At 36.6% G+C, this 24887-nt stretch overlaps 1 protein-coding gene across 1 annotated transcript; it reads right to left on the bottom strand.

Annotated features, from left to right (window-relative positions):
* Positions 1-247: 247 nt before the first annotated feature.
* On the bottom strand, positions 248-24094 carry LOC141461923 (purine nucleoside phosphorylase). The gene is made up of 6 exons (XM_074143393.1): positions 23908-24094; positions 16735-16829; positions 15578-15756; positions 9056-9231; positions 1614-1804; positions 248-1237 (listed from the first exon to the last, which is right to left on the bottom strand). Exons 1-6 carry the CDS (start codon positions 23973-23975, stop codon positions 1020-1022), a joined length of 927 nt encoding a protein of 308 aa, XP_073999494.1. The 5' UTR covers positions 23976-24094; the 3' UTR covers positions 248-1019.
* Positions 24095-24887: the final 793 nt, after the last annotated feature.

The raw sequence follows: 24887 nt of genomic DNA, 5'->3' as shown, positions 1-24887 counted from the left end.
AAATTAAACGACATTGTCTTATGAGAAACATATGGCATTGATTAAATTTTAATCTTCCATTATGCTTTCTAATTTTCTAACTGCTAACTTCTAACTTTTTTCCCACTCCGTTAAGTATGCTATACTTTAACGTGAGACACACTTACATTTCAAATCCACATTCTACAGAACACACATGCAAACACAGAGAAAACATCTCTGTTTGGAGGTCTAGAGGCTCTATAATAAGTGGTAGCCCTATCACCCGACTTAGTAGCCGACTAAGTTGGCCAATTATCACTACTTCTTAAGTATACTAATTAGAAATGAATACATAACAAATTTGTTTTAAAACTGAATTGAAAGTTATACTTTCTCATATTTCCTAGAAAATTAGATTATCTATAATACATTTAGGAATTAGCAGAACTAGCATTGTTGCTTCGCAGGTCTTACTAGAATGGTAAATAAAAATAATTGAATAATTGAGGAATTGATGGGGTTGAGGAATTGATGGGTAGACACACAACAATGATGTTTCTCCGAAGAATATCAAATAATGAGCCGCAATTAAATATTCCAGGTTTGCGATAGATAGTGGGCGCATGTATTTTCTGAATATGTTAGACGAGTAGATCTTTCCAAAATCAAAGCAGGACAAATGTGAACAATGTTGGATTATTGTAGGGTATTATTTCTTATTTAGCCGGTCTGTTGCTAGCCGGCATATCGTTACAACTTGAGAGCAGCAGACATTTATGGGGAGGTACGAGTGTGAGGTAGAGTGCAGAAAATTAATTGAATTAGGAACAAATAATTTCATAAAGAAGAAACAAGAATTTGGCAAGAAAACCAAAATAGTTCTAAAATCGGTCAGGATAAATGCGCAAACATTCACTGGGTTAATATTTTTGTGTCTTCCAATTTGAATACATTAACAAACCTAACAATAATTATTTTATAATTAATTAAGAAAGCAAATTAATTTTTTCATAACTGAAAATTTTCTCAACAAGAAATTCCATTATTGACGAAAAAAATTAACTAGATGGAAGATTTGGTGCAATAATTTCAACAAGCCTAGACAACCATTTCCTAATTTGAATCTCCCTTTTCTGCGCATATTCCAAGACTTCAGCATGGCTAGGTTCTTCCAGAGTATCATAGTCCATAATGGCTTTATTAGTTATCAGACTGAATCCAAAGACAACCATTCCAGCTTGGTGGGCGGTTATTGTCTCAGCTACGGTGCTCATACCTAGAAAAATTAAATTAAAACATTTTATTCATCTTATTTTAAGAAATTAATCTTTATATAATATGGAAAAAGGTTTACGATAATATGCTATAATGTTCAGTATGCTTTTTGACTGCATACTTTTTGGGGGGGAATTCTGAATTTTCGAGAAAATTAAATGGCCTAAATCTCCTTCATTATTAAGATACTTAACACATTTGTTATCAGCATTCTAAACATTATTCTTTAATCAGACAAGTGAATATAAGTCAAATTCTGACCAGTTAGTCAAAATACAGAATACTAAAGAAATTCGTTTAATTAATAACTTTACCTAGCAATATTTTTGTAAATTAATAAATCTAGAAATAGGTTCTCTGAAAAATTATATACTCACCAACAGCATCAACACCAAGTTGATGCAATAATCTGCACTCGGCCACAGTTTCATAATTTGGACCACCGACTATAGCGTAGACACCTTCTCTAATAATATTTTCAATTCCAACTTCTTTGGCGGCCATCTTAGCCTGTTTTCTGATTTCTAAGGAGTAGGCTTTATTCATCGGAACAAATCTTGGGCCCCATCTAAACAATAAAATATTATCAATCGTATATCAGAAATAGATTTAACCTGACAAGTGGTTTATTTCTAAGGTACCTTGAAAATGTAGTTAATTAGGATGGAGTTTTACAAACCATTTTAGCTAAAAAGTCTTAAATTAACCCTTAATTAAATAAACTTAAATTGTTATTTATAAGCGACAGTAGAATTCTCTAACTGTGCTTTCTCAAACACTACGGAAAGAAACCCTCTTCGAAATAAAATTGTAACTCTAAGGTGGGTAATATCCTTTAAAAATAAACCAAGTGTCTAACTATCTAATCTTGGCTCCAAAAAAGTTTAACAGTTTAATACTGTGATATAACAATACAAGCAAAGTACAAATGTGCTCGAGTTAGATACTTACAGACAATATTTATTAAATTTGGGCTATGAGTCCTTCTACTCTAACAAATACAACCTTCAATATTTCCACTTCTTTCACCCAATCCTTATCTTGTTACAATACCCTCAATTACATACTTCTTTGCAGTCACCAAGTTTTGGATCAAATTAGGCTCATATTTATTACAAAAAGTTCATGACTACGGACTTCTTTTATACTATCAGTATCAAACAGATGTGCCCATTATTTCACCAGTACCCTATTAGATATCACTTCTATGTCCGATTTACGATGATATCCATATACAACTCATTCACTTTTAGAATCCCATAAAGTTTCCGCTAGATTTCTGCACTATCAAAGCATATAAAGTTGGTAGCAAAATGTTATGTTTCTTCTAATACAATAAAGGTCATAGCATTCGTTGTGAATGAATAAATTCAACTTCTCCATTCCTGTGTTCAATTTAAAATTTAACTTTTACTTGGCACAATAAATTCAATTAAACAAAATAATAATACATAGTTATTTTTCAGTAGTTTTTCTTTTTTTTTTGTTTATTTCACCAATTTATGATTTCCTTGTTTTGTTCTTTATAGTTTGAAGCTGCACTTTTTTATTGTAAATTATTTTTTTATGGTTTTTATAATGACGTAAAGAAAAGATGAATCAATTATTGCAGAACTGATTTGAATGATGAGAATTCCCCCTGTGGGTTCGGGGGTAGAATTGACCCACAGTATTCACCGCTTGTCGTAGAAGGCGACTAAAGGGACAGCTGCCCGCTGACCTTTCCTTTTCTATCCTTTTCATACCTTTTCCTAACCTCTTATATTTTTCCTTTCCCTTCCTGATTTCTTATCCCAAATCCTGGTTCCTTTCTTATGATGTGAGCTACACACGGAAATGCCTCGTGGAGCGCGAGGATTTTAATAAATGTCTCCCACGTGTAGGCCGTGCGTGGCGAATGGGGTAGGGGGAGGAGAGGATCCTGGAGGTTGAGACGGAGGATAGCCTGCGGGTGTCTGATGTCAACACGCCTCTTTGGCCTCGTATTCACCGAGGACCCATGGTCTGAGTTAGCCCGCTCAGATCAATCGGCTTGGGCGACCGTAGGTTTGCGGGTCCGTTGGGCGAGTTGGGGGGGTTGCAGGGTCGATGCCGGGATTCATCCGGGTTATTGGCTTTTGTTTCCACTCAGCTAAGCTGCGTTCGACCATGCCACCTGGTGCCCCCACCGTAGTCACGTTATGCGGTGGGCTACCATCGGGTCTGTTTAGTGTCCGTGGAGGCAGGCTGGCGAGATGTGGTGATGTTGATTTCATTATGGAAATGAAAAACACTTCTTTTGATGGAGGAGAGTCGGTTGTGGAGCGAGCGGAGGGTGCGAGTCTTGGTGGTGGGAGTGATGGTGAGGTGATGGTTTGTGGCGGTGCAAGTTCTGACTGGATAACTCCGAGGAAGGGAGCTAAGCGGTTGAGAGGTTCTTCTCGGCTATGTGAAGGTGGGGTTCCTGGTCGCGGTGGAAGTCAGTTGGTAGGTAAGCCGGGAGTTTTAAAAATGGTAGCCGATTCTATTGGAATAGAGAGAGAAATTACTAGTTTTCTTAGGGAAGGGGAAGTGGCGATGAAGATCAATGAATTTGTTCTCTCGAAAGTTGGAGCCTTGGTTGGGTTGGTCAAGGATTCGGCAGAAGCATTTTTAAAATTGGAGGTGGGCATGGAGGCCGTTGGGAGGATGGAGGCGCGGCTTGGTGAAGTGGAGAAGGTGATATTGGAAATTAGGGAGAGTACGGTTCAGAATCAGAAATTAAGGATTAAGGATACTGTTGATTCTGGAGAGGCTTTGCAACCTTTGACGCGCGACAGGCAGGTTACGACCATTAAGCGGAAAACATATTCGGAGGCAGTAGATATGGTCTCTGCGAGTGCTTCGGGTAGCAAGAATGCGATGTCGATGAGGCGAAAGCGTCACTCCCCGGCCGCGGTGGTGATTGTCCGCCCTCCGGAAGGTGTGAACGACGCGAAGTCTGAATTAATTAAGTTAATAGACCCCAAGGAAGAAAAGCTGCGCATTAAAAATGTTAGAAGGATAGGAGGTGGTGGCGTTGTCGTTGAGGCTGCATCGAAAGAGGAGGCTTCTAGATTGGCAGGTTCAGAGACTTTAAAGGAAAAAGGTTTTAAAGTAAATATTTCTGGTCGTATTGGCGCTAGAGTTATCGTCTATGATGTTGAAAAGAGTTTAACTGAGGAGCAGATAGTTGATGCTATTTTAATTCAGAATGAAGAACTGAAGAGTGTTGAAGGATTTCGTGAGGGGTTTAAATTGAAATTCCGGGTTGGTCCTAGGCGGGAGGATTTGGTTAATTGGGTTGCAGAAGTATCACCGGAGGTAAGAGAATCATTAATTAGGAAAGAGCGTTTGTTTATAGAATGGCGTTCATGTAGAATACAGGAATTCATAGGCGTGCGAAGATGCTTTCGATGCCAAATGTATGGGCACGTATCTGTGGCTTGTAGGCAATCTGTTGTTGTTTGCGGATATTGTGCGACGGAGGGGCACGAGGAGAAGAATTGTACTAACTTGGATAAGCCCCCGTCGTGCGTTTTGTGTACTAGAGCTAAAAGAGTGGCGTCGCATAGTATTGCAAGTAAGACTTGTCCGGCCTATCAAATGGCGGTTCAGCGTCAGATGAGTAGAATTAATTATGGCGCGTGAAAATAAATTGAGGATCGTGCAGATAAATGGTCGGCGTGCTGCGGTGGTGGCGAGTGAGTTGCGTATGAGAGCGTCGTGTTCCGAAGTGGATGTGTATTTGATCCAGGAACCCTACTGCGCGTTCGGGAAGGCGGCAGGTTTTCCCTCCCCTTTTCGTGTGTTGACTGGTATTGATAATGCTCAGCCCTGGTCTTCGATTGTTGTGTGTAATACCGATATTAGTGTCGTGGTCCTGCCTCAGTTGTCGGACCAGTACTTGGTGGCTGCAGAGTTACATGGTAGATTTGGTAGCCTTTACGTGGTGAGCCTTTATTGTAGATACAGCTGCCCCATTGATCAGTTTTTGGAGCGGTTGGAGGTGGTTTTGCACGCTCTGAGAGGAAAGCCTGTGATTATTGGCATGGACGCAAATGCGAGTTCCCCCTTGTGGTTTGGTCAACGTTCGGATGCTTCTGGTTCACGGTTGGAGGAATTTGTGCTCGAAAAGGGTCTATCGGTTTTAAATGAGGTCTCGTTCTTTACTACCTTCTCGTCGTTCGCGGGGGAGTCCAACATTGACGTATCTTTGGCTTCTGTGTCGGCATTACGATGGAATTGGACGTGGAGGGTAGAGCCGACCTGGTGTACTAGTGATCATCGGTGTATTGTCATGGACTCGGTAGTTTCGTGTGTACAGAGGAAATATGAGGACGTTGAGCGTTTCCAGTGTGGACGTGCTAATTGGAACAGGTTTGAGGAGAGCTTTGCTTGTGGGATTGAAAGAATGGCTGATGACCTTGAGTCCTTAGGGGCTGATGATAGGGCCGCTATTTTAGGGAGAACTATTGTTGAGGCTGCGAGTGTTTCGATGCCAAGTGGGCGTAGGCGGCTGGGGGGGGTTCCCTGGTGGTCATCTGAGATAGCTACCCTCCGTCGGGAGGTTGTTCGGGCGAGGAAAAGGTTTCAGAGATCGCGGCGTCGGCTGGGTCGGTGTGAGGCTTCTGGATTGGTCTGGGAGTCCTATAGACAAATAAGGAATAAGTATACCGCTGCGGTGAATGGTGCTAAGCTTGAATGTTGGAAAGATTTTGTTAGGAAGGAAGGTAATGCATCTCCATGGGGTTTGGTGTATAAGGTCAAGTTTAGAAATGTCTCCCGGGGTTCAGTTTTGACTTCGGTTATGTCATCTGGGGGGGATTATTCCTTGGATTGGCCCACTACTGTCCGTTCTATTTTGGACGCAGTCTTTCCGGCGGATTTGCCAGAGGATGACACTCCAGCACAGGAGGCGACTCGAAGGCTGAATCGGTTGTATCAGGACTCTTCTGACGTGGATTGTTTCGAGGAGGAGGATGTCGAAAGGGCGATTAATCAATCAAATGGTAGGTCGGCCCCAGGTCCTGATAGAATTACTTTGGAAATGATTAAGAGGGCGTGGTCGGTTTGTCCGACAGCATTCGTGAATGTATTTAATTGTTGTCTGAACGAGGGAGTGTTCCCTGTGTGCTGGAAATCGGGTGAGCTGAGACTGATATTGAAGGGTGGAGATAGACCGTTGGATAGTCCCAGCTCTTACCGTCCCATTTGCTTGTTACCGATTTTGGGTAAAATATTGGAACGCCTATATATGAATAGATTAACGACGATATATGAGAGCAGAGGTCTTAGTCAGCCTTCCCAATTCGGCTTTAGGAGGGGACTGTCTACGGAGGACGCGATTCGCTCATTGATAGGCCACATAGTCCCGGAGTATAAATATATCGCGGGTATTTTTACGGACATTTCTGGTGCTTTCGATTGTTTGTGGGGGGAGGGAATCTTGGAAAGATTAAGAGAGATGAACTGTCCGATGTATATCTTTCGTATGGTGGCGTCATTTTTGCGAGACAGGGAGGTTTTTGTGCGATCAGATTATCAGCGAGTCTCTCGGGATGTTACGCGGTGCTGTCCGCAGGGCTCTATTTCGGGGCCGATCCTATGGAATATAGTCTTCGACGATCTGTTGGCTGGTGACGTTCCGGGATTGCTGGGTAGGGTCGCATACGCGGACGACTTAGTTCTTGTGGTAGGAGGTAATAGTAGGGCGCAATTGGAGGCTAATGCGACATCAGCGTTGAATTATGTTTGCACATGGTGTAAGCATAATAAACTAAGGATTGCTCCGAATAAGACGGTGGCGATGTTGTTGAGGGGGTCGCTTGCCCCTACCCGTCAGCCAGTAGTCAGATACTGTGGCGATAGGCTGAGTTGGGTGTCACAGGTCAGATACTTGGGGATGATCCTGGATGCGAAATTAAGCTTTGTGCCACATGTAAGGGATTTAAGAAGGAAGGCTAGTTCTTTTGTCGGACAATTGAGATCGGTGACGAGGAAAGAATGGGGATTGAAAAGGAAGGTAGTGAGTACCTTATACCGTGGGGTTCTGGTCGCTCAGGTGACCTACTGTGCGTCGGTTTGGGCCCATCGGGTGGGGACCGCGATTGTGAGGATGCATCTTATGGCCGTGCAACGTTCTATTCTGTTGCTCATGGGGCGTTATAGCCGGACCACATCCACGGAGGCTTTGCAGGTGCTCACGGGATGCTTGCCATTGGACATGGAGGTGGTTAGGGCCGCGGTGAGATATGGTTTGCGAAGGGGCATAGAGGTGCGTGTCCCCATGTTAAGAGCCTTACGATTGTCGGTGGCTGATATAACCGAAGATTACCGGTTATGGTTTAGGGAAAGAATGTACGGCGAAGTGGAAGAGGAATTGAATCGGGAATGGAGGTATAGGTGGCGAGCGTCAACTAAGGGAAGAACAACCTTTAGTTTCGTCCCCGACGCTGCCGGAGGTAGGCGGCTGGTTTCCACTGAGATGCCATATGCAGTTGCACGATTGGTCACGGGACACGGTATGTTGCGCGCCAAAATGTTCGAAATGGGCTTAGCAACGGACCCATATTGCGCTTGTGGAGATCCAGAGACAGCGGAGCACATTATTATGGAATGTGATCTTTATAATGATTTGCGCTGTATTATGTGGCGGAGAGTGGGATTTCCGTTCTGCTTGGCTGGAGACGTTTTCCCCTTGTTACTGGAGAACGCGTCTGCGTATGTGGCTTTCCGCGAATTCGCGCAGGCGGCCTTTGAGAGGCGGATGACCTCGGTGGTTGGTAGATGAAGTAGATCTGGTTGGTTGGTTGAAGGGTGTTGTTGGGAGTTTGATTTGGTGCGTATTTTTCGAGTTTGTGTTGGGTGTGTGCGAGTGTGTGTGTGATTTTATTTGTTTTATTTATTTGTAATTGTGTGATTGTTGTTGATGATTTGTTGTTGTTGATGATTTGTTGTTGTTGTTGTTGTTGTTGTTGTTGTTGTTGTTGTTGTTGTTGTTGTTGTTGTTGTTGTTGTTGTGTTGTGTTGTGTTGTGTTGTTGTTGAGATTCTCTGTGCCTGTTGGCTTTGTTGCTTTGTTGGCCGGGACTTGTGAGTGTTGAGAGCTCATTTTGTGGTCGTTTGATTGAACGGAGGAGTGTATACGTGGGGCGGGTATGAGCTAGCGCTCGGGGACCGCCCCTAAAAAAAAAAAAAAAAAAAAAAAAAAAAAAAAAAAAAAAAAAAAAAAAAAAAAAAAAAAATGATGAGAATAATTAATCAAAACAGTTATTTTTTTTATGATGGGTGATGCTGTAAAGCCAACTCTTTTTGAGTGGGGATCTTCCCAATTACAAATTATAAAAATTAATTACAAGTAGTTTGTTGAAGTAAACAATTCCAAAGTGAGTCTGCCATTAACTTTATCGTTTGTACACATGAAGCGCTATCTTCACCCACAATTTCTAAAAACCCTGAAGTATTAGATATTTTCTTTCTATCTTACCAGAAACTCCTTACTAGCAAGATCGAGAGAGTGACAGTGAACGATTTTTCCCTGGATCTGAGATCCCCTGGCCGTTAAAAAAAAGGAAAAGATTTTTAGAAAATTATTTGTGGTAGGCAGGCGGAAAATTGAAGCAAACTCCATTTCCTTCTGAAGGAAGTAATTATAGAAAGCAACATGTGTGCCTTTATCGGTAAAACGAAGGTATCCTCTATATCATTGTATCATAACAGAGCCACCAAAACTTCTTAGAAAATCATTCAAATAAAAGAAATAAATTTATTTCCGAGGAGAAGGGTTGGAGAGAGTGAATTGATTACAAAAAGTAACTAACCTTTCATCATAAGGTCCAATTAATGGATTGGCGCCGCCAAATCCAAGAAAGTTGACGTGATCTTTCATCAGCATTATATCTCCACAGTTGTACTCAGGGTTTAGGCCACCGGCAGCATTGCTGATGATGATATGGGATACTCCGCACAACTTCATCATACGCACTGGCATTACACACTGTAACAGAAATTACTCAATAAAATTAAAGCAGTTAACTTTTGTGGCATTTACACCACAAACAGCTCATCCATGCAGTGATGAATACGCAGGAAATCTGTGAAACATTTCGGTCTTGAACGATCAAACTTCGTTTATTAGTAAAAAGATTAATTCAAAATGATTTAAGGGTCAAAAGACCTTTGCCTGTTGCAAAATAGTTATTTAAAACAAATATTTAAGAAGACTTTGCTGTAACGCAACGTCTAACTGGAACTGTAGAACGTTTGTTACGCAATTTTATTAGTTGCTCGTGTTTGTACATATGTTTAAGTAAGCTTTACGAATATTTCTCTAACTGTTTTAAGTAACGGAAGGTATTGTAATTGTGCAGTATTTCCGATTCAGAGTTTTCACTAAAATATCCAATTTGGAGTCCCATAAGTTCGAAAAAGTGTTTTTTTACAAATTGCGTCAGTCTGTAAATGTACGAGTGGGTGTTGTCCAATGCATTAATGATCACCAAATACTTCACGTGCCTCGCTATTTCCTAAAGAATAACCTCCTATAACTACAGTTTCTTCCATTCTTCCAGCAAAGACTGACTGTTCCTTCTTTACCCATAATCCCACCTTTTTGGTTGCAGTTTCATAAAAAGAACACAAGGATCAGATTTAGTTTCTTTAAATTTCTATTTATACCGCTAATTTTTTTTTCATTTTATTTTAAACTCTATTTGTTTATGTTACGAGATGCGTAATCTCGTAAATGCGTTTTTTCTTTTATTCCAGGCATTTAATTGGCTTCTAATCCAATTCGCAACATTCTCAAGTCGCGAGTTGGATTCACTGAGATCAGTGGCTTATTCTAAATTTTGTCCTAATGCTTGCAAGCAATCATATACTTTGCTGATTTGCTTACAATTCTGATCTGTTTAATTTTTTTTTAATATCTAACTGGATTTAATAAACTTCCACTGACACAAATTTCAATGAACTTTATGAACTAAAATAATTATTTAGCGTCAGCGTTCTAATAAAGTGAAAACTCCTATAAAAAATAAAAATATATTTGCGTATTATTAAGCAAGAAAAAAATTATTACTCGCACTCGCTAGCCATTTATTTTGTAAATGTGTGAAGTAAATAATTTGAGACATAAACAGAAATCCAGTCATACGAAAAGGGATCGGCCTGAATGATTCTAAAAACATGCAATATCATGACCAATACAATATCTTATAAAATTATGCCAATAAATAAATTAATAAAGCACCAAATTCAGTATTCACAGTTTTTAAATATCAAATCCGTAAGAATAAAAAAGGGTCTTCAAAATCTATTCATTATTTAGTTTGAATTATCTGTAATCTGCATTACAACTACTTATATTATACTTATGAAGTGTTCAAATGATGCAGACCTTACATGATCGTTAATGTAGAGAATATTTCAGTGCGGAGAACATAATTAGACCCTCAGGGTCCGATATGTTCACGTACACCTTAATGTGCTTCTATACGAGTACGTCTTCTGAAAATAGACGATAGATAGTAGTAGTTATTATACTTATTCGGTTAGAAAAATTGCAACAATGCTTGCCCGTTCCTTAAATGAAAACTGAAAGGTTGTCTGACATCACCATAACTCGAACTTTTGATAGAAGGATATGGAGATTGTTTTCAAAATATGAATGGACACTGAATGGACTGTGCAAAATGGTGAATACAGTCATTTCGACCAGAATTAATAAATACAATAAAAGGATACGAAATGGACAACCAGTCAGTCCATTCTTGCAGTCATGTAGAGGGAAATGAACTTTCCAATCAAAATTAGACTTTGATCATTCAATCAAGTAATTTTCCATTGCATTCACCATTGAACGTCAGAATATCAGCATATCTCCTCGTTTTTTCAGATCTTTTATCTTCATTCAAGAAGTGATATCGTACGTTGGTCATTAAAAATTATGAAATTAAAATTTATCAGCACATATGACTTTCATTTCAACACTTATTAGATGGTATTTTTTTTAATTCCATTTTTATTGATAATCTAAATATCTTACAAGGGCATTTCTCTTAATAGTTGTTCATTTTTCCCCGACCCCCATCAAATAACTTTTTTTCTATTCTAAACAGCGTTATCAGCTCGCAGATATCCGTTACCACAGAAATTGTACACGTCAGAGAAGTGGGCGTGGTGCAGTGGTTGTTTTTGCTTGTCTGTAAAATATGTATCCGCTCGTATCACTGTCTTAAAATTATCCAGCCATAACCTTTCCGTACTATCTTATCGCTCGCCTATATTGTTCAACAGCGTTTTTAACGTATTTCTCTCTCTTTTTATGCCATGGGTGTTGTTTTATTTCATCACTCTACTGATAATTACACTCATAAATGTAATAGTTAAGAAGAGGAGATTGGCGCATTTAAAAAAAAAAACAGCAAAAGATTAATCTGGTTAAATCCGGATTTGGCTGTTAACGCACATGCTGATTAAATGTTTTGTACGAAATACAATTTCACTTTTTACCTTTTTCCACTTTTCTGACACTTACTGCCGTTGAAGGTTTTTGGTTTGTAGACTCCAGACACTTCCATTCAGAGTTCCTCTTCTCCGCAGTCTTTCTGCTATAGGAGATCCTTCACTTTTTCAAGCCATATCTATCTAGGTCTTCTAACCTTTCTTCAACTTTAGGGTTGATTCTCCTACAGCTTTTTCATCAGTCGAACCCTATTTATTCTCTCTAGATATCCATCATTATTTTCCCTTTGACAACTAAATCTCAAAGGTGCATTCATCGCCATTATCACCTTATTGCTTTTAATTGTCCACATTTCTTCATTCCTAGGCAACAGCTTCGGCAACGTCCGCCTTACTCACTCTCAAAGCTGATTTTTATGCTCTCATTCAGCACACTAACTTGAAGTTTCCGGCACATATTCTAAAGTCTCAACATCTTGTTAACCGCTAACCTACACTTACTATCGGCTTCTATTCTTTCCTTTCTTAGATAGGCGCCAGGAAACTCATTTCCTCTTCGCTAACTTGATCTAGCAACAAAGTAAAGTAACTAATAACTTTGCCAGGGTCGTTGATGTATTTATTCCCTGACAACTTTGAATAGAGCATGTGAAAGAACATGAAGCCTGGCCATTAGATGAGATTTATTTTTCCAGATATAGATACATCTTTCTAAGTAAAACTGGAGGTACCTTCTTGTTGTTTCTCAGTAAAAACTGCCCAATGCTAGGGAAATGCTCCAATTACTTGGCCCTTGGTAAAAAAGGCAATAGTCTCTTTGACTAACTTTGTAGGATTTCAAAAAGTTTAACATTATTTTCACTTACTAGAATAGAAAGTATTTGTTGTTTCTGAGATATTCCTACCATTCATTATTAAACTGAAGAACTTGAGTAGTTCCAAAAATTCCATAAAATAGCAGAAGTGTACACATTATATTAAGTAATATTTTTGCAGTAATTGTATTCATTTGAGTTAAAATTGTATTGAAACAACAAACTAAAACTGAAGTGTTATACTCAATTACTCCGAAAAATACTTTTCAAAATTTAAAGAACTTCACTTCACAGAATAATTGCTTCTTAATTAATTGTCAAATTATTAAAAGCATTCAAAACCACTTGAGGAGATGGTGTCCAAAACTCGATCCTACCAATTATGTGTTACGAAAATTTTAACTGGTTTATACGATTTTTAAGTGATTTAGTGGTTCATTTAGAAAGTCTTAGTGAGATAGTATTAGTTTTTACGACTACACTTCGTTAGTTTCACTTGTTTTGTGCCTTAGAAAAATCATTGTTCCAAAATTTGGTCGGCTTCGGAATAACAGTTCCATGCATAAGTGTCTCTTAATTGTTTCTTTTGTGATTGTGAAGAAAAGCTTGCTTGTTCCTTTGATAGTATGTTTCTTTTCTCTAACAAACCTCTATCAGAATGAAGGTAAAAGACAACCAACTTAGACACAAGTTGCAAATTATAATCTATTTATCTTTACATGATCTATACGGTTATTCACTTAAGACAAGAATTCTAACTTACAAAATACCATAAAACCCAAATAATAAAGAAACTTGACAGGGTTCTTTTTTTGTCTGACATTTAGGAATAAATAATCAAGAATATTACTATTTAAAAAAAAAAGATGGAAGAATGAACAAAAGGGAAAAAACTATTATAGTGACATTTTGTATTCGCGTGAAGCACAATAAAAAAGGAAGAGGCCATTAAAAATAGAAAAAGAATCTCATACATGTTTGACTGGGGGCTCGTCTGCCAGGGCAATGTCAAGGGCACCTCTACAAAACAACCTTCTGGCCATATCAAGTCGCGACTCGTTACCACGTTGCCACATAACGTACTTCACTCACCACCACGTGGCGCTACGGAGGTCTCTTTCACTGCGATATACACACCTCCAACTACGTCAGCAAATCCTACTCTTTTTTTTTTTTTTCTTTGTTTACAATTTCTGTCTCGCTCACACATCCACCTCGTAATCATTCTCTTTCTCACTTTATCTTTTTTGTAAACAAACACCATACTGAGTGGTGAGGACAATTAGCGGAGGCTCGTCCGCTGTGATTATATGCACTCTACTACAATTTTCTTCATTGTCTGTTACGCTACAGCGTTGCCATTTTTCTAAATTAAAATAATCTATTTTAAAAATCTTCTGAATTTTTTGCTTATGTTTTTGTATCAAAAAAAAAAAATCATCCAAGTGACAGATAACATTAATCGCATAAATTCATCTATCTTGTTATATAACTAGAGATATGATTTTTATTACATGTTCTGAACGATATTAAATAAATCCAATTTAACTGAACGATAAATATACAATTTAAGTGCTGGGCCTACGAGTCTGGGGGAGGGTCAAGGCTCTCCAGAGAAGCTGACAGTAAGGGACAATCATTCCTGAAGCTCTATGTAGAACTCCTTGCAACCCCCTCTTTGGATGAAACAAAGCTGTCATCTAAACTAAGAAGTTAAAAGAATTCTAAGGAGAGTCCTTTGAGACACTTACAACCCTATCCAGGCAATCTAGAAGAATCCCTGGGAGTGTCGACTGTCCCCTGGCTTAGGCGGAGATGGAAATTGCCTAGTACAGGGGTCGGCAACTTATTTTGAGTCGAGAGCCATTTCTCCTTAAATAATCTTAATAAATCTTACCAAGAGCCGCAAGGATGATAGTGTGTAAAAACCTCTGAAGATCATTTGTATTCGCAAATTATTATTTTATGATATTCAATAACATTTAAATGTTTTATATATTTATTTTATACATATTAAAAAGTAAATAAACAAATAAATAATAATTAAACCTGTTTTAGAATGAAAAGGCGGCAGTCTTACATAATTATGTACTTTATTTTAATATAATTCTGTTCAATTTCTAACCTATCATATTTAAAATTCTTTTTGAAAAAAAAATATCTTTAATAAATGAAATTTTCATTTGTTTCAATAAAATTGAAATATACAATATATTTTGGGCAGGCTGAAGAGCCACAGAATTTGGATAAAAGAGCCGCGGGTTGCCGACCCCTGGCCTCGTAGAATCGCTACAAAAGTTAACCTTTGGCTCACATTGAAATTTAATTAAACTGGTATATACATATATGTTTATAAGGGCGAAGATTACTAATATGCACTTGCTTCCACAAGCATCAAAAAGAAAATTTACATTAATAGTAATGTTTTGGATTAGAAGGTAATTTTTTTGTGTGAGTAATTAAACTATGTTGACCTATTATAAAATTATTTTTGCACTCATAAACTAAAGTATGTCAGTGAAGTCATTAAAACTGATTACATTATCACTTCAGTAGCCAATATTTGTGTAAATACAACATAAGCAAGATGCATTCTTATGCCGATATGTGTCTGATTGATTTTGAATAAAGAATTTAGTTTTGTGCTAAGTATTCTACGAATAAATGAAAACAGAACGTTCAAGAATTGCACTAAAGGCTGACGTTGCCCTTACGCAGTCGCCAAATTGTGCTTAATGACTGTTGCTTGTTTGTACTGTGATGTTCAAAGGTTTGCCTTCAGATAATCCATGGAGTTTCCCGAGAGACGAGGTAAGGAATCACTTCAGATTGAACTGAAAACTTTATTAAATTTAAATGCTCAGTTCTGTCTAGTTTCCAATCATAAAATTCCTTCATTGATTCCATTTACGGTGAGCTAATGTCTGCTTTGTTGCTCAAATAGTGAGCTATTGTGTTTTTTTTTTACGACTGATATGTGGTTAGATGGATAAATTAGTTCTTTTATAAACTGATCGGTCAAACAACGCGAAATTGGGAGAACATTAAATTTTGAAAACTTACCGTGGCCAGCGGATATCCTTCGTAGAAATGTATCCTTCCCTGCATGCACATGACCTCCACTCCAGACATCAATCCGAACACCAGTCGTCCAGCATGTCCATGTACTGTGCTCTTCGGGAAGTGTGGAATGTCTTCATAATTGATAACTGTGGTTTTGGTGAGCTCATCCGGTATGGAACCTTGGATTTTCAAAAATAAGAGTAACCTCATAGTCTTAATTATTTTGAATGAAAATTTATTTGCTCAAATGTTTGCTGGAGAGTAGCTTTCCTTTGTTAACAAGGGGTTGGTTAATAAAGTAAGCAAAAAACCCTGGATAAACTACTCGTATAACTTCTTAAAGAGGTGTTAGATAACTTAGAGACTTTCAAGGCAACGTTGAGGAAGATAGATAAACGACATAGCAAGGAGCTGTTCTGCGAACTCGAAGACAGAACTAGAAAGCTAGCAGTGGCCCCGTGGGAAAGATATTATGTACTAGGAGAGTTTTCGGGTAGAGGAATTCTGGGATGTTTTTCCTGGAGAATCGATCCAGTGCCACCTTTCAGATAGCACCTTAGCAGAGAGTGCAAGATGAATTAAAATAGTAAAGTATCGACCCTAAATTTTGTACCAACGATTTCAATTTCCAATGATATACTTAAATTTACTAAAATACATTTTAACAGGATTTAATGTATTCATATATATGTACATATATCACAATGCCTCTTTTTGTTCATCACTTAAAGCAGCACTTTTTAAACGCTGGTACATAAACCGCTGCCGGACCATGTCAAAATCTTTGTTAATCTTTGTAAATTTGTTAAGCTGGAATGAAAAGTTTGGACTGAGAAAGAGCTTGTTGATCGTATTACTCCTTCACTAAGGTGACAAGAAAAATTAGATTTAAAACCAAAAGATGCTTTCTGGGGACTTTGAAGCGATTGTTAAGGTAATCGCTTAGCTCTGGCGCAGTGTCCAAGACAAAACCAAAAGTTAGCTTATATCCCCCATGAGGTTGGGGTAATGATAAGGATAAGGAAACGTCCTTTTATATCCTTTTAAATATCTATGTCAGTTCAAAAGGAAAGATCACCATATTTCTAAAGTGTAATATATTTTAAGATCGACAAACCCAGCTACACTATTTACTAAATGATAAGATAATTATTTACCCAATCCAGATCCACAGATGATACCAATTTTCGGCCTGATTGGAGTCTTTTTCATTACGAAATCAGCGATGCCCTTGACCGATTCGTAAGTGTATCTGCGAACAAAATTTAATATTTATTTAAATCGTAGTATTTTCCAATTTGAAAATAAAACATTCACTCCTTGAAGTAATGATGGTTATCAATTTAAATAATGGCCCGATAATTGATTTATTTGTAAATTTAATATTAAACCATAATCAACTTTTTTTCAAAATTTTGACCTTATTTATTATCATTTTCAATTGACGTAGGTTAAGTAAACATGTATTAGGACAAATTGAAAATTATGGATGTTTTGAATGAAATATAGCTGCGACTGTTGAAATAACTGCAATTTATCAGTATAGAATTTATAGCCAAAACTTGAATTTTAACTACCTCTATTATTCCTCAGAAACGAAAATCGTTTGAGACGCTTTTGCGAATTTTTACAAAAACATACCTAATTTACTCTGTAAAGACACAATTCTAGTTCTAGTAGGAGCTCCTGGGCAAAGTATGAACACACAATTGTTTTTCTTTTCCAAAGAGCCGAACCCTGAGTTACAACACTCTTTTGCATTGATGCACAGGACCGTTCACTGTTTTTCCTGTCCGAACTTTCAATTTAGGCTCTCGCAATGAATGTACTTTCTAAGCCGAGAGCTGCCTTCTAGCATTGGTTATGTGCGTACGTATTAATATCACTCTGTTCTTTTTTCATGTTTTGGGTGGTTATTGATAGCGGATCGGTTTGAAATTTGGCAGGCTAGTAGTGATTTACATTGGTTACTATACAATAGTGAAATTTAAAAAAGAAATTAAGCAGCCGTTAATTAACAAATCTTTTTATTAAAACAACTATTAGTTTGACGGAAAAAAGGTTCAAAGTTAAATTTTGGTTATCAGACTCTAAAGTTAGCGAAGTGTGTGTAGCTGTATTTGTGACCAGTCATTTGGGTGCATGTTGGGTAAGTGGAAGGTGTAATAGACTTTGGTCTATTCAAACTGTAACCGCCGATGTTTTACCTCATTTGTCCGACTTTAAAGTCTGCCAACAACATTTCTCAGACCATTTACCTATAGTGATAAAGTTGTCATTAAGTATTAATATTAAAAAACGTATACCTTTATTGCCAAATTTGAAATTGTGTAATAAACATACAGATAAATTTAACGGCCTCACAGTGTTACGAGTCTAAAGATTGTCTTGTGTTAGAATTAATTAATGTATACATCTATTTAATTTGAATTTGAATTATATTAGAATTTCGGACGGTCCACGAGACCACGAGTAAGCCGGTTGAAATTTTTCTTTATAATTTATGTAAATTGAAAATTTATTTTCTTCAATAAACCAAAATTTATTATTATTATCACTTTCTCAGCCTGCCTTGGCCCATCTGTAAAATGATGCGAATCACCCGATCAAAGTTGGAACTGCGCTAAATACTGCAGCAAATGTAGGTTAGAAGTTAATAGTGAATGTTTCGCTAGGCTCGAATCTGGGGTAATTCCATCCTTTTAATTGCTGCACTTAAGAGCGACTATTGAAGAAGTTCTGTCATTATGAAATCTCCACAGCTCTGTAGTCAAGCGATAAGCGCCTCGTTGCTCATATATCCCAAAAGTCCCGAACTAAAAAACCTAATTTAGGTTATGAAGCAGACCCACATACTAGCTCATAGCCTGTCGAAGAATATGAAGAAGAGTTAGGAATTATTTTGCAGGGGCAAATAAATGGTTCTATTTAGAAAGTATTCACAACTCCAATTCAACTTCAAATTCTAAATTTCGAATACGATACATATTGTTATAAAAAAGAATGTCGTGTATATTTATGCAAGATCATTTATTTTTATTCTGCAATAATTAGCTTCCCTTCACGGGGATAGGCCACGCCTCCAGAGTCCTTGAGCTAACGGATTTATTACCAAGGTGTATATAAATATCAGATAATTAAACAGCGTTGCTATAAATAGACAATTTTTGAAAATAAACAATGAGGAAAAAAAAGAAAAAGTACTTTCATAAGGAAACCAGTTTGTTTATAACGGGACTGGTTTTTGTTTTTATTATCGCCTGATAATTCCTTGTGTTATTCTTTATTTTCTGTTTTACATAAGAGACTGAAAAATACATTTTCTTTCATTTCATTACAAAAAGAATATCAGGATCATGTAAAATTTTCTAAGTTGAGATGTTAGAGTAAGAAAAACAGTTCCTATCTTTGATTGTTGGTGCGTGTATCATGGGGTTTTGCAATGTTTTAGCAAATCTATTAAAAATGCTATGACGCTGCAAAACATTGATCTACCATTTAAATATTTATCCTAATATTATGAGATACTAAAATACATTTCAAAGCTAAGCCAATTTCAAATTTTTCTAGCGTAATATTTCAGAACATGCTCAAAACAACTACAACAGTAAGTCCGAAAAGTTTTTATTTTTTGATAAATTGGTGTACGTGAGCGTATATCATAATATGTGATTTTGATCACTCAAAATCATTCAAGAATAAAACACCGCATCTAGATCTATTTTTTCTTATTCATTAATGTGGTACCATTGTACCACCAATTTTCTTTGCATATTGCCACACCAGCAAATAGATCTAGGAAGATCCGATTTCTTGAAAATTTTGGATAACTTCTTATAACGATAAAAAAAAGAGACCTTATCAATAGCGTACATAGTCAGGCCGTTTTAAATTGAGCTAAACTCTCTGATCTAAACTTGCATTGTTCATGATGGGACCAATCATTCAATTAATCAATGGATATCAGTTCCATCTAGGGGTATTAATTTAAAGTACTTCCATGATTGATGCAATTTTAATAATGATCTTGACAAATTTTCTTGATGATTTTCTATGACCTTGGGCAACTGGTCGACCGCAAAGGTTTTTAAAATAGCCGGCGAAGCTAAAGTTGAACTACTTGCTTTCACTTAAATTAATGTTTGAAAATCTAAATTCGATAATTTATTCTTACAATAATAGACTGTCTTGATACTGTTTGTATTTATCCCGATGAACAATGCAAATGTATGTTTACTTTTAAATTCATTGTATTTGCAATGCATGATCATATAAATGGCAATCGCACAAAATGGCGCAAAATCATGTGTCATAAATATAATATTGAAGTAAAGTGACTTCAATCCACTTGTTATTCTTTGTATTTGTGCACTTGTATTTACTTTCAATTTTAGTTCTTTTTTTTTTTTTTAAAAAAAATTATTTATACAGCGAACAAAAGCAGGTATTTTAGTCATTATTTATTGTTTTAAATGTTATTAATATTTAACCACATTTTTTTAGAACGAATAAACCATGTACAGGCTGGAAAAAAATGTAAAATCACAGTAAATGGGAAGATTATTTCTTTACTTTGATGGAAGATAAATGTGTGTGTTTTATTTGCAATGCTACAGCAGCTTTGCCTAAGAAAGCAAATGTTGAAAGGCATTTTCTAACAGTTCATAAAAGATTATCCACATGGTACTGCGTTAAGAAAGACCAAAATGCCACAACTGATGGCACAATTAACTGTTCAAAAAAATAGTTTTTTTCAAAAACTACACCAACTCGAAGACTGCTACGATTGCCTCATTCAAAGTTGCTGATGCTTTAATTAGACATAATAAACCGTTTCAAGATGGAAGAGTATGGAAGGAGGCTTTTATTAAAGCTGGTGAAGTGTTGTTTCAAAATGTTAAGAAATTATGGCACCCATAAAAAATATGTCGTTATCACGAAACACAGTTATACGTAAAACAGAAGTATTTAGCCAAAATCTTGAAGATATTTTACGTGAAATTATGAATAAATGCATTGTATTATCTCAACAGATTGACGAATCTACTGAACTATATCGGCACTGCACAATTATGTATTTTTATTCGAATGGTTTTCGATGATATGTCGGCCACAGAAGAATTACTGACTATTATTCCATTGCATGAACGCACAAGAGATCAGGATAAATCTTCGATTTATTAAAAAATTATGTTGCACTTACAAATTTTCCAATTTGCAAGTTGGTATCAAATAACCACTGATGGTGCTCCGGCTATGATCGGTAATAAAAGTGGTTTCGATCCTCTGTGTGAAGGTGTTGATGACATTCCAAATATATTAAAAACTGTATGAAAAATCAAATTGCCCATATTTATAGTCGCCCGCAGGCTATATTTTACTAATATTACATATACAGACTATATTTAAGCTCCTAAGGGAAAAAATGTTTGGCCACACCTGGTGTAGAGTAAAATCTAGAGTCACCATTCATTTGACTTTCCCTTAAACCGGAGTTCATGCACTTAAAATTTCATATAGACAGGATTCATGTCAGTAATATCTAAAATTCAAATTTTGAACGAAATAACCACATTCGATGGACTGATATTTTTAAAACTCAACGGCACCTTAGAATACAACTTAACTTCACAACATCTCTAACACTTGACTGCATAAAAGTTTGTTGAAAAATGTTTGTAATAAAAGTAATATATCTGCATTATGTAGAGCATAAGCGCAACTAGAGGAGTTTTCCAATATTATGCTTAATGTAGCCTATCGTACATCACTTTAGAAATTCTAGCTCTAAGATTAAATGGTTTATTTCTCCTACAACTTAACAGAAACATGAATCTATCTGCATTTAAGTTGCTTCTTTACTCTAAAATTTAGACGTAAGTTTAGAGGCGCCTTTAAAGCAATAAAAAGCTTTTTACGATTTATCTTTTTGTGATACTTCGTTCACATAAACAATCACATTATTTCACAACTAATAGTCCTTTAGACTCAGATTACTTCCGGTGTAAGCTTGCACTTGAGACGATAACAATCCATTCGTTTAGGAGAAACAGGAAATAAATAGCAAGCAGATATCAAAAAATGACCAAGGCAAACAGGTGTTAAGTAAAAAAACAGATGGTTTTATTGAGTAAGGTTAGGCAATTTGCTTTTATTACGGGATATCAGGAATTTATTTCGTCATTATGAGAAGAACATGTTGCCAGAGTAGGGGTTTTATTAAAAAATTTAAAAAAAATAAATAAATAAATAACTTGAAATCATGACTAAATGTAACTGTTTTAGTTTTAGATTGTCTTCATTTTTCAGGTTGGGAGAACTTGCAGGTAAGAAGCCCTAAATCTACCCAGAAATTTGAACAGATAATGTGCAGGAACATGCAATAATTACGTGGAACAATTACGTGCAACACCCTTTTTTTTACAACCATGTAATTCTGGCCCTTCTATACTTAATAACAAGGGCGCAACCAAAAATGCTTCGAGTGGTTCAGTTTGAGGAAACGTTTTTGCCCACTTTATAACAATTTCTTCACGTATAATACATCACACTATCTTAAATTAATTGTTTTTGAGAAAATATGTTACAAATAATTTATGCAACATGGTCTTTTAAAGCAAAAAAAAAAAAAAATTAACACCATAATCCACGGTCATTAATTATTAGGCAGTTACTTTTCTCTTAAGACTCTGTGAGGTCTAGTACGGGCCCCAATAAGAAGAAGACGAGGCGTTTTAAGGCGGCGAGGTAAAACTGGCCACTGTCGTTCAAAAGAGGTAGTTGCAATAGGTTAGTACTTCTGAGAGTAGGATAGTCAGTTCTAGAGACATTTTTTTTCAAACACCCAGACGGTTCTACTGGCTGATGGCCCTACAATGTTAATTCCAGGGCAGTGTGAGACCGTATAGATGGACATTCTGATCAGTATTCTGTCTGGGTGCCCGGAAATACAGGACAAAGGCGGAATAAATCGCCAACTGTATTATTATTTTTTCTTTCAATACTTTTTTCAGAGAAAATAGTTTCAATGGCAATTCTACGCGAAATAAAAGATAAAACATCGCTCTAAAGTGCAATTTTAACTAATGGTCTTACAATTGAGGCCTTCATTTAAAATTTCAAGTTTGGAAAAACTGTTGCAACGTAAGTCTAAATTTTTTTCGACGATTTTCTCATATTTATTATTTATTCAAATGTGGTGTACTACCCGAATAAGACAGAAATTTGGATTTCCTTAAAGCACTTATACAATAAAATGTCCAGTTTATATAATGTTAGACGAATTATATTTATGTATGTATTGCTAAAATTCCGAGACTACAGAAAATACAAAGAAAATTTGTCTTTATGCATGAGAATTTTTTTGATAATAATTTGTTTTTTCGTATTTCCCAAAACCAAATTTTTATTTGCGGATCCTACGATTTGTGCCACATATTCGGATATCTAAGGGTCATTCATTTCGATCTGGCAGTCTGCTCCTCCATTTGGTAACCAACTCTATTTTTTTTTTTTGTGAACTTACCACTTCACCCTGAAGAGATATATTTTTTAAATATATTTTTTTGGGCCGCTTTGGATTTGTTTACAAATAACAATTTGTTTATCTACCAAAATGTTAACCCTCACCGATATCCAGGAAGACTTGCTTTCCACTTTCACTCAAATCAATTGCGGACTGGATACGCGCGCCATCCGACAACTCCTACCTATAAATCCATCAACAACGGCCAGCAGCAAGTCTTCGTTTCATTTAGATGAACCACTTGTATTTATTTATCTGAGAGATGATCATCCTTTTACTTTCTCTCCATGGTAACTTCTGCTTCCCTAAGAAGAGAATTCAAAACACTTACCACCTTTTCTGCCATTTTCTTACGGTTTCTTTTATCTAGGATATTATCATTAAGCAATTCTACCAGTTCTAGGTAACTGAAGTCAGGAGCGAGATGTTACTGATTTGGACCACCTCTGGGGCCTCTGAATGATGCTTTACCGGTTTTTTACAAAAGGCTGCAATGCCTAAAGCAAACCAAAAGTGGGCCAAAGAAAGATGTAACTGGTTTGAGAATGGAAAGATGATTTTCAACAATTATGTCATTGGATAAAGCACGAAGCAGAAGTACACTATACAGTACACTGAACTCGTCATTGTTATGAATAGGTACTTTGAGAGAATCCTCAAAAATTAATTTTATAAAGACAACTCATTAAAAATACTTTTTTCGCAATCCAAGAATCTCAAAAGTGTATTTACGGTAAAGAATCTAACTTGAAATCATACAATCTTAATACTTCGTCAATAATAACAGAAAGAAATGATCACTTACTTCTCCGTCTCCGTCTCGAACAGGCGTCCATTTAAATGACCGTTAGTATGCTTCAGAGCGCTGCACATGATTAGGTATCTTGTATTCTCACGAAATTGATAAATGTGTTCCTAGTTCGGAATTTTACGCTTATCTTGTGACAATCACACGGCTGACTGATTGTGCGACGTTTGCTTGGACATCCAACTAGTTGCGTGTATCTATAGAATCATCCCCACTTCTGCAGTAACTGTCAGAAAGTGGGAGACAGTTTGTTGCAGATGGCAAACATTTTATCGGCCACTTTTATTATAATTTTTTTTTTGTTTTGTTTAATATTTGTTAAATTCTTGTAACATTTGAATAAAAGTTATCTTTTAGTAAAACATTCAAATTTTTTAATTGGCACAGTCTTTTCTATTAACTTGGTTATTTAATTTTGCAAGTATTCTTTCTTTTTTGAATAGCGGCTTCTGCATTTCTTTGTGAGTACGAGATTTATTTTCGTCCTCAGAGTTAGCAAAGACGTCGACGACAATTGCATTGCAATGAGTCCAGCACAATTTGTTTCTTCTTGATTACAGCATCCCCATGTACACTGATTACACCAGCAGTTTCTGTTTTTAGATATTCAGAAAGGCAATTTCTATTATCCACATTCAGAGAACTCTACTGTTAAATCACTTCACAAACGTTGAAGAGATTTTGCACTAGTTAGGCTCTACTGTTTTGAGGAAAGGAGGAAACACCTACTTTCCCCTCAATTAAAGATTTTCATTGGAAAAATGTTTAAATAAAAAATTGATTTCAACATGTGCTTTGAAAATATGATACTTAAAGAATCTCGTAGAAATCATTTTCGAGAAAAAATCTCAAATAATGGAAAATCTTTCAGTAATAAAGAGGAACTATGTGATGCAAAATTAAGGACCACATCCATGAGCTACTTCACCTGAAAGGATATTTCAGTTCATAGAGATTTCTCGCGAAGATAGTTCGAA

Source organism: Rhodnius prolixus, unplaced genomic scaffold (genome assembly GCF_049639745.1).
Source record: "Rhodnius prolixus isolate KJV_2025 unplaced genomic scaffold, Rpr scaffold_1, whole genome shotgun sequence".
Lineage (NCBI taxonomy): Eukaryota > Metazoa > Arthropoda > Insecta > Hemiptera > Reduviidae > Rhodnius > Rhodnius prolixus.
Note: the sequence above shows the minus strand (reverse complement) of the source record. Positions and strands in the feature narration are given on the sequence as shown.

Bases quoted from the DNA above. Each gene is read 5' to 3' on its own strand.
- LOC141461923 (XM_074143393.1), bottom strand. From the start codon at position 23,975: ATGTGCAGCGCTCTGAAGCATACTAACGGTCATTTAAATGGACGCCTG. The intron at 16,830-23,907 runs GTAAGTGATCAT...TTTTGTTCGCAG, and splicing joins TTCGAGACGGAGACGGAGAA to ATACACTTACGAATCGGTCA. The intron at 1,238-1,613 runs GTGAGTATATAA...TAATTTTTCTAG, and splicing joins ACTTGGTGTTGATGCTGTTG to GTATGAGCACCGTAGCTGAG.